Genomic DNA, 12,649 nt, shown 5'->3' on the forward strand with positions numbered 1-12,649 from the left:
AAGGAAATGGGAGTAACTTACAGGCCAATCGAATAACAACTAGACAGTAGGCCAGAGTTGAAATAAAACTACTTATATAATATAGATACAGTAATTCTGTCCAGGTACGAAGACAGGAGAGCTTGCACATTCGCCATGAATCCTGACATCTGTAGAGAACGGGAAAATGCAACGTTCAACGCGGAGAGTCTCACGTATATACTGGACGGAGGTCCTGAGAAGACCCGTAGGAGAAGAGAAATAGGTCAGTGGCTATTGTTAACACTGTATACATTTGCCATTTGTTATTTGAATGGTTTCATATCGTCAAACGCAGTACGTGCATCCATTTATGAACTAACATAAAGACGCATATCAGAAAACTTGTGTTGCTCCTCTTTACTTAACTTTTCCTAACGTTAGATAACTGGCTAACAGTTTCTGACCGAACCGAATGGGGCTTCGATACACTGACCAAGGGCAGTCGCAACAGTTCCGAGCATTGTTATCCAAGCTTAATCTCTGATTTTGAATAAAACATATCTCACTGTTTTCAGACTAGATCACTGTTGAGGTTTGTTCCTATTCGAAAAATCAAATAATGTTTGACTTCTCACTGAACTTGTCGTTTACGGTAAACCTTGGCGGATCGTATCTCGGGAACCTGTTACCACGGCAGCCTGTAGCAACTTGTTACAAATATGATAAATGCACTTAAGCAATTACATCGCTCATTATCAGCACTTTTGCATTCCCCAGAATTTTGCCAGTGGCTTCTCCATCTTGTTTACCGCACAAAAGCTATCAAATGATGGTTCCATGCTGTGTTGTGGGGCTACGATGGGGTTCTCTGAAGATTGTGTTATTCTTTCGGAGCTGACTATTTAAAATGCATTATATGCCTTTTTAAATTCTTCTCAAAATAGAACTCTAAGTTCATTTCCTCTGGACACCTCCTTTTAATGCTGACTGATTTTGATCCAACACAGAGTCTCTGGTGGTCAATGACCCTGACTTCCAACACGAGGACCTCAACTTTTTGTCCCGGAGTGAAAGGTATGAGGCTGCAGTGAAGAAGAGCGCCCAGATGATTCTGAAGCTGCGTGAATATGGCATCTCTGACCCAGAGGAGATCTACTTCTACAAGAGGTGAGGAAACATCACAAAACATCAAAACATGACAAAGCTGTGTTAGTCATCAACTTTAACACCCCCCCCCCCCGCCCTTTCATAACAGTTGATGTGAACTGACTTTTAGCAGGCATCACATATACACTTCAATACAGCTTTTACAGTTTCATTCCATCATACATCCACTGACTGCTGCCATAGCTTGTAGCTTGTACTTGATTATGAGCAGAAATATGGGGTAAGTCAACTCTGAATAAATGTAATTACAAAACAGGAAATGTTGAGGTCATAGCCACAGTACTATGCCATATGGATTCATTAAGGACGAGTCGGTTCTGGAAGCACATTATGGTGCTTTTTTTTTTTCGAATTTATCATTTTTTATTTAAGTAAATGACACGTCAGTTGATGTTTATTTGATGTGTTTCCAGTTTAATTAAAAAATCTGTGTGGAAGAGACAGTGCCTCCAGCTTTGATGTGAATTTTTTGGTGGAACAGCAATCTAAAACGGGTTGAACTCGACCACTTGCCTGAAGTTAATGAACGCCCTGGAGTATTTTGAAATGCCTGATCAAAGGTCATTTCTACGTTAAAAGTGTGTCAGAGGTGATGTCTATGTTTATTGTTCATTTAGTAAGACAGGCAATACAGTTAACTAGTGTAAGGAAACCGTGCAAGCTTCCTCATTATATAATATCAGTGAATGGAGAAAGGAGAAATTCACAGCACTTTTTAAAGTCATGGTTGTTTTAATTATTTCCTTTCTTGTAACAGAAAACCCCCCCCCATAAAATTAACCACGTTTTAAGTTTATATGATTTTAAAATGTATTCTAACATTTCAGTTTGATTATTCAGAATACTTCCTTATCTATCTCAACTTTGCCCTCTTAAAACATTTCTCTGTAGCCTCAAACTGTATTATTCACCGTATTCCGACCCCGCCCTGCTATGCTCGGTTAACAGAGGAGGTCACGGAGGTCAAATGACGTGTGAGGTTGTGAAGGTTAATGTGAAATTGTGAGGATTTTGTGTTTTGTAATGTACTTTGTAAGGGACTAGACACAAATGATAACTCCCTTGATCGGAAGACGATAGCCTGTTGCATTTAAACCGGAACCAATACCGGGAAACAATCATCATGTGTTAACTCTATGATACTCCGGAGCTGAGCATTTTAAGTGAAAGGTAGATATTGAAACAGACAGGAAAGCCTGTCTGTTCCCTTCTTTTGGGGGGTGCTTTCCGCATTCTGTGACCACTGAACATCAGTGTCGGTGTGTGTATGTCTGTCCCCTCCTAGCACCATGAACAGAAATCAGCATGAGGCCATGGGCCTTCACTTCGTCATGTTCTTGCCCACCCTGTACAGCCAATGTGATGCAGAGCAGCGCAAGAAGTGGCTCCCGCTAGCCGAGTCCTTCAAGGCAATCGGCACCTACGCCCAGACTGAGATGGGGCACGGTCAGTCTCCTGCAGGGACTTCTGGGAGATGTAGTTTTTCCCCCCTTGCAGGCCTTTTTTTTTTTTTTTTTTTTTACCAAATTCTGTTTGATCCAGTTAAAAGGTGGACATAAATTACTCTCTTGGAGGTGTTTGACAGCTTATTGTGGTTGGCGTATATAGAGTGAACTATTCCTTTAAATTTCAAATGATCAATATTAGTCATCCTGCATACTACCATTCCCGTAGTAGGATTTTCTCTGTCTGATCATTTAGTGATCCTCCTGAGACTTGGAGAGAAGGTAACTGAGAAGAAATCAGACCCATTACTACAGCATCCTCACTCCTCTGATTTTTAAAGGAATGTTACATTTTTCTTGGTCCTAACTTCCCTCCTGTCTTACTTTCCTCTTCACTTATAAACCAGCAGATTGACCATAAATAACCTTTTTCCCAGGCCTGTGTGCATTGTGAATCTCCGTGATTAACTAACTCTTCATCTTACTTTAAAACTCTCATAGTTTTACTGCAGTAATGCTGTATAGCTGTAAAGAATATTTAGCCTACATTTTCGCTGTGTTACTTTGAGAATCTGATATTCCAAGCCAATATTAATGCAGCTTGTCCTGAAACTAACAGCATTGTTTCGTTTAGTTGTAAGAGAGGACACTGGGTTACCTGCCAAAGAACAACCATTGAGTACCGTGGGATAGAATAACAACTTTTCAAACCAGTATTGTCGTCAGGGAAAGGGGGAGGTCTGTGAGATGGAAATGTAGGCCAAGCTAGTACACCATGTCAGTGACCTCGGACTGACCTGTATCCCTTCTACATGCACTATGTTTGATATCCAAGATAGTGCCATCCTTAACACTTTCCTTCCACTCGACCACTTTTTTTTCCCCCCATGAATTAAACTCACTCAGTTTGAATAAGAACTTTAACACTTGAATTGTTCACTGAAGGGATTTCTTCACTGACTTTATTTGAACCTGGAATGTTGCATATTTGTCGTTGGATTTTGGCTTCTTGGGTGGGATTAGGAAAACAAGTGTTGCTGTGCTGGCAAGAAATATTTGCCCATCGCAAGCCTAGAATAAGACTTTTTGCATGGTCCATGACCAATCTTAACCAAACATCCTTTTGGGATACAGTAAAATGAATATTTTAACGACATCTTTTGTAATTAAAGAAGGTTCAACAAAGGAATTCGGAGTACACCGGAGAAAACTTTGGTGGATATCAAGGATTTGCATTTGTATACAGGCTGTGGCTTTAAAAAAGTACAACTGTTAAAGTAATTAAACAGCATTAGAGGCAAACCTGCAGAGAAGGCCAAAGGTATTCTGGCAAGAAGTTTATTACCTTTCACCTTCATCTTGAACTTTGGAAACCACACAGTTTGGATATGGTTGGAAGGTTATGACTACAGGAAGAAACATTAACCGACTCCAGATTCACTGCATGAACTGTTCTGTTGATTCGATAATAATCGTATTTATCAGTGTTTCAGCATCAAGTCTGAGTGTGCCTCTGTCTTCCAAATGCCCACACTGCTTTTAAGAATCAGCACTTCCACCAAGAAATTCATAGAATTGCCTGGAGCCAGCTCATAATGAAATGTTTTATGTTTTGATGGGATTTAATGATGAATTGTCTCTGTTTAATCTGCACTGAGTTGAAGGGTTGCATGACTCATGAGCTGTTTTCTTTTTCTGTTTTTTTTTGTTTGTTTATTTGGTTTTTTTTTGTCTGCAATGATATTGCTTGTACTCTTTCATCTCCCCATTTGTTAAACCACACCATTTATCCCCTTTTAATGTTATTTCCTCAATGAAACATTCCTCTGCTTCAAACAACTGCGCACACACCTGATCCACCTACTGTCTGTCCCTTCCTCTGTGGCGTTAAAAACCCCTCCATCTGTATTGCTCCCTTACTTCTGTCTTTGCATTTTCCTCGCCGACCCTTGACCACCCCCCTCGATAACCGGCTTACCCCAGTGTCGTGCACCGCGGGCGTTCCGAGCCCCTGGACCTCCACCTGGGGATGTTTCTGCCCACGCTGCTGAACCAGGCCACGTCTGAGCAGCAGGACCGCTTCTTCATGCCCGCCTGGAACCTGGAGATCATTGGCACCTACGCTCAGACCGAGATGGGTCACGGTAATCAGCTTTGGCTGAGAGCCTTACAGAACAACACATACCTTCACAACAGGGCCTCGCGCCAGCTACGCGCAGAGACTCATCCCGGTTGTCTGTGTTGACGTTGCTCAAATTAATGTGGTGGTGGTTGATCGTAAAAAAAAACGTTCCAGGAAAAAAGTCATGCGTACAATTCGTTTTAATGCTGTGACGTTACTTCACATATTTCTATCTTAAATATTTTCCCCCACAGTCATAGAGACATGATTCTTGTATTCACTCAGAGGTGTGCTTTTGTTAGTTTTGTCCCCTTGTGGTATTAGCCTGGCATATGCATGGCTTAAATGAAGTCTGGCCTGCTTAGAATGCCAAGAACGTTACTGCCAGCCTTTCTGGATTTGTGTGCCAAGAGGCTTTGAAGTCCTTCTCTCCTAGACTCCAGAGTATCACAAAAAACTTTCTCAGTCCATCTCTCTTCTTTTAAGAGGTGATGCTTAGAGAAATCAAAAGACGGCTCTTGTTATGAAGCTAAGCAATCCATAATTCACTTTGTCCTTTTCACCTTAAATTAGAAAATGGTCAATTAGGATTGTTATTTCTTGAAGGTTTTTTTTTTTTTTTTTTTTCCTGCTGTCAAACACCTGTAAGAGATACCAGGACGATCTCGGTCCACCTGTCCATTCTAAAGTATCTAAAACCAAGCTCTTCCTGTGCCTTGTATGTTTTTGTCTTTGTATCTTCCCTTCCATTGGTTCTCCAGGGACGCACATCCGTGCTCTTGAAACCACCTCTACCTATGATCCCTCAACTCAGGAGTTTGTATTAAACAGTCCCACTGTCACCTCCATCAAATGGTGGCCAGGAGGACGTGAGTGAACGTTTTTTTCCCTCATCAGAATCTCGTACAACTTGTGCAGTTTCACCAACATGTAAAAAAAAATCTCAGAGAAACTTGCTGTACTTTGTCCATGATATGATAACGGTTTGGGAGTAACCGGTTGTAAAGACTGAGTTTGTTTCATATTCTGTTTCTGTTTGTGTGACTTACAGTGGGTAAAACAGCCAATCATGCAATTGTGCTGGCACAGCTGTATACACAGGGGAAGTGTCACGGCCTCCATGCTTTCATCGTCCAGACCCGTTGCATGAAAACACACATGCCGCTGCCAGGTACACTCCAGAGGTTTTATGGGTTTGTGTTTATGTTTGCGTGTGCGTGTGAGTGTGTGTCTGTGTCTGTGTGTGTGTGTGTGGGGGGGGTAAATCCATTTTCACTGTTCCCTATCAATTCCACCTACTCACTTGTTGAATCGTGCAGTACCCAAGAACCTCCACTGATGTCAACAGCAACCTAGTTTCTACCCTTTTTCTGCCTCTATGTATGTATATTAGGGCTTGCACCAGTGCGTAACTTTGAAATTATGCCTTGTCATCATTAGTAAGCCTAATGGACTTGAGAACTCCATCCACAACTCACAACTGTTGCGTGTTTATTTCATCACAGCGATAGTTGGGAAAGAGAATCTGCACAGTGAAATACAACAACATAGCAAACAAACAACTGTTTCGCTCTTTTCTGCTGTCGCCATCCTTCCTCTTGTTTACCACGGGCTCTAACTAGAAACTGAGTGTGCGCGAGATCTAGCATCATGTGATTAACGAGTACTCGATGTTAATGTAGAAACTCGGGAACTGATGTAACTGCTTGAGTGCTCGAATGCTCGAGTACTCTGTGCAACCTCTAATATATATATATATATATATATATATATATATATATATATATATATGTGTGTGTGTGTGTGTGTGTGTGTGTGTGTGTGTATGTATGTATATATATTGTTTTAATCAAGTCTGATTAATGGTTGAATTCCTTTAGTATTCACGTTTGTTTGGATGAGTATTTGATGTAGTAACCATCTGATTATCATCCAGTTATTATTCGGATACAGGCCAATTCTGATCCAGTTACTCATTCATAAGTTTCCCTGTATCCATCTTGTTGATTCCACATTGGCAGAAATTAAACTGAATCAAACCGGATTCTAACCGTTGCGGTGTTTTTAGGGACATGCCACCTTGTTTCCTAAGCCTAAACATAAAAACATCAAGAGAGCAATTAATCATTGCATTTCACACAATGAAGGGTGTTCTTGCACAATGCTTTATAATGTGTTTGGACGCTTAATCCATACGTAAATAGTTATTGGTGTGGCAATCGAGTTTGTCTCGTATTTCAGGTGTGGTGGTTGGTGACATTGGACCTAAATTTGGGTTCGATGAAGTTGATAATGGTTTTCTGAAACTAGAAAACGTCCGGATTCCCCGGACGAACATGCTAATGAAGTACGCTCAGGTGAGAAAAGTCACTCTGTAGTCCGATAAACTCACCTGTAAAACGTACATGTTTTAAATCATGTTTATACCTGAAATAGAAAACGATGTATCAGTATCAGAATTAAAACAAAAAAAAAAAACAGCGGTAGAAGTTTGTGTGAGATAATGAGACACTGTGTTGTGCATGACTTTATCTGTGTTAGCAGTGTGTGAATCCTGTGTGTGTGACTGGTAAACAGGTGCAGCCAGATGGGACGTACGTTAAGCCTCCCAGTGATAAACTGACGTACGGCACTATGGTCTTCATCCGTTCCATGATCGTGGGCGAGTCGTCCCGAGCCCTGTCCAAGGCCTGTACCATCGCCATCCGCTACAGCGCCGTCCGGCACCAGTCTGAGATACGGCCCGGGTGAGCGCTCGCGCGCGCACACACACACACACACACACACACACACACACTACCGACCTCACACTGAGTAGTGTCAACCAGGCACACACATACAGGCGTAACATGCATCTGAACAAACACAAAGCCTTATTGTGCCAGCAGATCACATGCATCCATACACACACACACACGCACACACACACATGCTTTTGTGTTATTAGGCCTCAAAGATGAAGCGCTACAGAGTCTCTTTGAGTGGATTTCCTGACCTAGCCTTTCTAAATCCACATTTAATGAGAATGAATGTGTTTTTTTTTTTTGTTTTTTTTTTTTGGTAATGTGCACAGAGAGCCGGAGCCACAGATCTTAGACTATCAGACTCAGCAGTATAAGCTGTTTCCCCTGTTGGCTACAGCCTATGCCTTCCGCTTCGTGGGCCAGTACATGAGCCAAACCTACCACCGCATTACCGGTGACATTAACCAAGGAGACTTCAGCGAGCTTCCTGAGGTATGCAGAGGAATATTCCAGAACAGCACTCATTTATTATTTATTAATAGTAATTATTTATGAACGTCTGTCATTTCACTGATACATGCTCTGTCTTACTGCACAAGGTTCCTAGCACTTTACCCTTAAAATCCCATGTATATTCATTTTCATTTTACTTACGTAATTATATAGCAACCTGTTTATTTCATCACAGTTTCTTATAAGCGTTCCTCTTCTGTAGGCATGGTAAGGGATGGAACTTAACTATTGTCATTTACCTGTGGTGCCTCTCTGCAGCTCCATGCCCTGTCCGCCGGGCTGAAGGCTTTCACCACCTGGGTGGCCAGCGCGGGTATCGAGGTGTGTCGCATGGCGTGTGGCGGACACGGATACTCACGCTGCAGCAGCCTCCCCGACATCTACGTCACCTTCACCCCGACCTGCACCTACGAAGGCGAGAACACGGTCATGATGCTGCAGACCGCCAGGTACTTAAAGCATCAATGGAGCCGGCGGCTTGACGCGGGGAGGCGGGTCCGGGAGTCCAGTTGGCCCATCGCAGTCTGACATACGCAGACACATATTTATGTCATAGACAAAGATTAAGATTAGTCTTGGTTTGGTCAGAGTCTAAAGTAAAAAAAAAAAAAACCCAAACCGTTATTTTAAGAGACGATTTACAGAAAAAGAAAATGGATTTTATGCTTTTGAGAAGTGTTTTTTTAACGTTTCAATTTCCACATTCCTTTTCTAAAAGGTAGAAAGACATAAAACCTCTTTAAACATCAGGACACAAGCAGCAGACATTCAAAATTATACACCCAGTTATCAGACCAAAGAGGCTGAACGTGTATATTTTCTTGACGTGTCATCCACACTTACACTACGAGCCCCGTTTACCCGGTGTATCCCGTTAACCACGGCCGTTCCGCTCCTGGTCAGGTATCTAGTGAAGAGCTACAGACAGGCGAGTGAGGGACAGCGGCTGAGTGGAATAGTCTCTTACCTGAATGAGTCTCAGAGCCGCGTTCAACCCCAGCCTGTGTCTGCCCGCCCCACCGTCACCAACATCAACGACCTGGCCAGCCTGGTGGAGGCCTACAAACTCCGCGCAGCCAAGTGAGTGAAGAGAGAGAGTAACTCGGTCACCCGGAGGACAGAGAAGAGAAATAGCTGTTCCTGCACGGGATGCTTGTCCTTGATGCTTTGTCCGCTGTTGTGTTGTATTCCTTGCAGAATCATTTAAAGACTATGTTTTGTAAAGGTAAAACGAATGATCCGTTCTTTTGGATTTGCTGTTTATTGTTACTGCTATGAGTCTATTTTGATACTTTCACAACAGTGTTGTGGAGAAATTGAATTTTTTAAGTATTTTATTTTTTGTCAAATGCGATACGACACATCAAAACTCAGAGTTCCTGCAGCCACGAAAGATCCTAAAGACAACTGGTCGTAACTGAGCTCTCCCTCTGTGTGAATGTTTGTCAGACTGGTGGAGTTGGCGGCTAAGAGCCTGCAGGGGGAGATGCAGCGCAGTAAGAGCCCAGAGGACGCATGGAACAACACATCAATCGACCTTGTCCGCGCCTCCGACGTAAGGCCTCGTTTTTTTTTTTCCTTTTCTTCAGTCATGTGTATATGGGTTTTTTTTGGTTTTTTTTACTTTAACTTTAGTTTTTGGAATGATTTTTGAGTGCTACTTTCAAAGTCTAGAAACTTGACAAATAAAAACTATTAAACTAAAAAAGATGACAAGACCAAGATGGCTCAGGAATGGACCTACTAAGAGACTAAATGAATCTAAATGAATGTGCTTTGAGTCACTCTCTGTGTGTGTCCTCCGTAGGCCCACTGTCACTATGTGGTGGTGAAACTCTTTACTGCTAAATTGAGTGAGGTGAAAGACACAGCCATCCACTCTGTTCTCAGCACGCTGGCCTTGCTATACGCCCTGCATGGAGTCTCAATTCATTCCGGAGACTTCCTCCAGGTACCACACAATACAGCCCAGTTCAACTGTCAACAGTTTTCTAAATAGCCTTGATTATCTGGCTCCCACTTAACTGTCATGGTTTTTGTACCTCAGAGTCACTCATATATCCTTTACAGGAATTCTCAATTCTGTTTTAAAGACTCGTTATATGAAAACAGCATCTGAAACGTCGCTTGCTTCCCGTCTGGTTTCGTTTTCTCTCTTTCCCTCTCTTTCTCACCCCTTCCCCCTTCGCCCAGGCTGGTCTCCTGACTGTTCCCCAGCTGTCTCAGATCTCCCAGCGACTCAAGGGTCTCCTCTCTGAGCTGCGGCCGAACGCCGTGGCCCTGGTGGACGCCTTTGACTACAGGGACGAGATGCTCAACTCCTCGCTGGGCCGCTACGATGGCAACGTCTACGAGCACATGTTTGAGTGGGCCCGCAAGTCCCCCCTGAACCGAACAGAGGTCAGCAGTTAAGCAGGGTCGAGAGAGCGTGTGGGGATAAGTGCAATGTTTTTTTTTTTTTTTGTTTTTTTTTAACCAAAGCACTGATCACAATTAGTGTGTTTGCTAACACATTCTGGTACTTCGGTGACTGACAAACTGTAGATATCAATCTTACCGTAAGAAACCGCCGATTCCTCAGTCATTAAGGGCGCTGAAATCAACTTTATTTTGAATGAAATGCAAAACATACTAAACGCTGTGTTGTATGTGCAGTGCTAGTCTGTATCATACATCCGGTAAGACCATGTGGAATTTTTCGAAACCTAACATTTGTTCCATTTCTCTTCTGTCCACCACAGGTTCACGAATCATACCACAAGTACTTGAAACCGCTGCAGTCCAAGCTGTGAATGATGAATCCGTTGAGAACAAATTCAGGAGAACTAACAACGTTAATTTGCCGCGGGACATCAATCGTTAGACTTACAATACCTACAATCAGAGGGGCCGTTTAGTCACATGATCAATAATAATCCTTCTGCAAGTCTGATGTAAACACGACTTGGGTAGTGTTATATGCTAATTTGTGGCGGCCTGTTAAGTTGCACAGGCTACATCTTTCTTCTCCTCCTACGCAGACATGCTGCTTTTTGAGAGTAAATAATCAGAAATTAGATCACTTTGATCTCTGCCTTGTTTCTATACTACTTTTCTACAAAGAAGAGGGTAACTAGTAAAGAGCAATAGCGAATTCATGTTTTACAGACTGTTAAGGCTCTTCTTTTACTCTGGGCAGTGTGAATGATATATCATAACTGATAAATGCTATGCAGGTATTGAATCTACCACAAGTACTGTGAGAAAGTTATCTCGTGAGTCAGATGAATCTGAAATCAACCCAGTCAGTTTTCATATTTACACAGCTTGTTCATGAGAAAGTCATGTGAGAACAATTCCAAAATGGAATAACAGTGGAATCTCCTGATGTTATTACTGATATTAAGGTTATAGGGAAGGCAATTTGTGAACAGATATGAGCGTACTCTAACTTTCAGTGATTTTCATGCCCGAGTCAAAACTGAGGCAACTCAACCATTTTTGCACAAATCATACATTTAGTCTGTGTAAGAGGGCTACAGTTTGAGTAGTGCGGGAAAATGAGAGTAATATTTTAGGGCCCTTATGTGAGGGGATCAGACTTTTCTGTAAGTATGAATCATGACTGATTGTATTCAAACAAACTGTAAACCTTAACTTCAATTATACTGTCTGCAAAATCATGCCTTTCTGGAAATTTATAATGGACAATATTCACTTATGGTCCAATAGTATTTGTTTGCTGCTTTTTGTTCGTTTGTTTTGTTTTTCTCCAAAAGTTTAACACAATAATAACAATGTTTTTTGTTGTGTCATGCATATTGACTTGACATGTCTATGATTTTTGAAACTGTCTGATTTCATTAACCTTTAGTGAATGAGAGGGGATTTAGAATACACAGAGATTAAGAGGTGAAATCAACATTGTTTTGTCAGTACTGAACTGCCTTAATGATTGGACTATACGTTGTTCTATTCATGCCTTCCTTGCGCGTCTGGCAGTCTTTAATTTTTCACTCTCGACCCATGCAATTGTAAAATTTAGCCACTAGAGGTCAGGATTTGATTAAAAAATGTTAGTACCTCACTAAACAATAAAGATTGCTCGTTTGTCTTCTTTTCACATTAATTGAAATTTCGCGCTCTAACCAGCACTGAAGGAGATTAACGTAAAAGAAGACGACAGGATGTAGCGTGTGAAATGTAATATTAGCTATTGCAGTTTCTTCTTATGAGATCATTTTCCTACAATATACCGTCAACACCACAACCAGTTTTTTTCCTGGGAATGTTATTCATTCGAAATTAAGTCTAGCAGCTTTGGGGGACCACAGACCTATTCCTTGGGCTCTTCTTAAATTGCTTAGGTACACTACTCCTCCCGATTCTGGTTAATATTAGATGTTGGCAGTAAACAATGTTTTAAATCACGTTAGTCATTACTTCAGACTTGCGTGATTTAACAATATTTCCCAGTTGTTTTCATACTACTGGGAATGACTCCATTCTCTTGGCAACGTCACTCTAGCATTGCGAGTTGGGTGTAGTGGTAGAGAGTAGGAAGAGGAATTCCGATTTATGGCGAGGAGTGTAGCTGGTTGACCGACAGAAGACTTTGTCGACACATTTCTTCATGCAGCAGCGTATTTCTTTGTTATATCGCCTTATTTCAGTTGGTGGGTTTGAACTATTGTACCATCAAGGTAGGCCAAAATAGT

At 41.8% G+C, this 12,649-nt stretch overlaps 1 protein-coding gene across 2 annotated transcripts; it reads left to right on the forward strand.

Annotated features, from left to right (window-relative positions):
• Positions 1-62: 62 nt before the first annotated feature.
• Positions 63-12,045, forward strand: acox1 (acyl-CoA oxidase 1, palmitoyl). Of its 2 annotated transcripts, none has more exons than XM_030782634.1 (14): positions 63-244; positions 969-1,128; positions 2,414-2,574; positions 5,457-5,564; positions 5,747-5,866; positions 6,937-7,052; positions 7,273-7,442; positions 7,769-7,931; positions 8,211-8,401; positions 8,856-9,032; positions 9,402-9,507; positions 9,760-9,903; positions 10,146-10,352; positions 10,694-12,045. In XM_030782634.1, exons 1-14 carry the CDS (start codon positions 136-138, stop codon positions 10,742-10,744), a joined length of 1,983 nt encoding a protein of 660 aa, XP_030638494.1. In that variant the 5' UTR covers positions 63-135; the 3' UTR covers positions 10,745-12,045. The 2 variants fall into 2 exon arrangements, with proteins under 2 accessions (XP_030638494.1, XP_030638493.1); XM_030782633.1 differs by lacking the exon at positions 2,414-2,574 and adding an exon at positions 4,557-4,717 and having other exon boundaries at positions 65-244.
• Positions 12,046-12,649: the final 604 nt, after the last annotated feature.

This window comes from Chanos chanos, chromosome 8 (assembly GCF_902362185.1).
Source record: "Chanos chanos chromosome 8, fChaCha1.1, whole genome shotgun sequence".
Classification (NCBI taxonomy): Eukaryota; Metazoa; Chordata; class Actinopteri; order Gonorynchiformes; family Chanidae; genus Chanos; species Chanos chanos.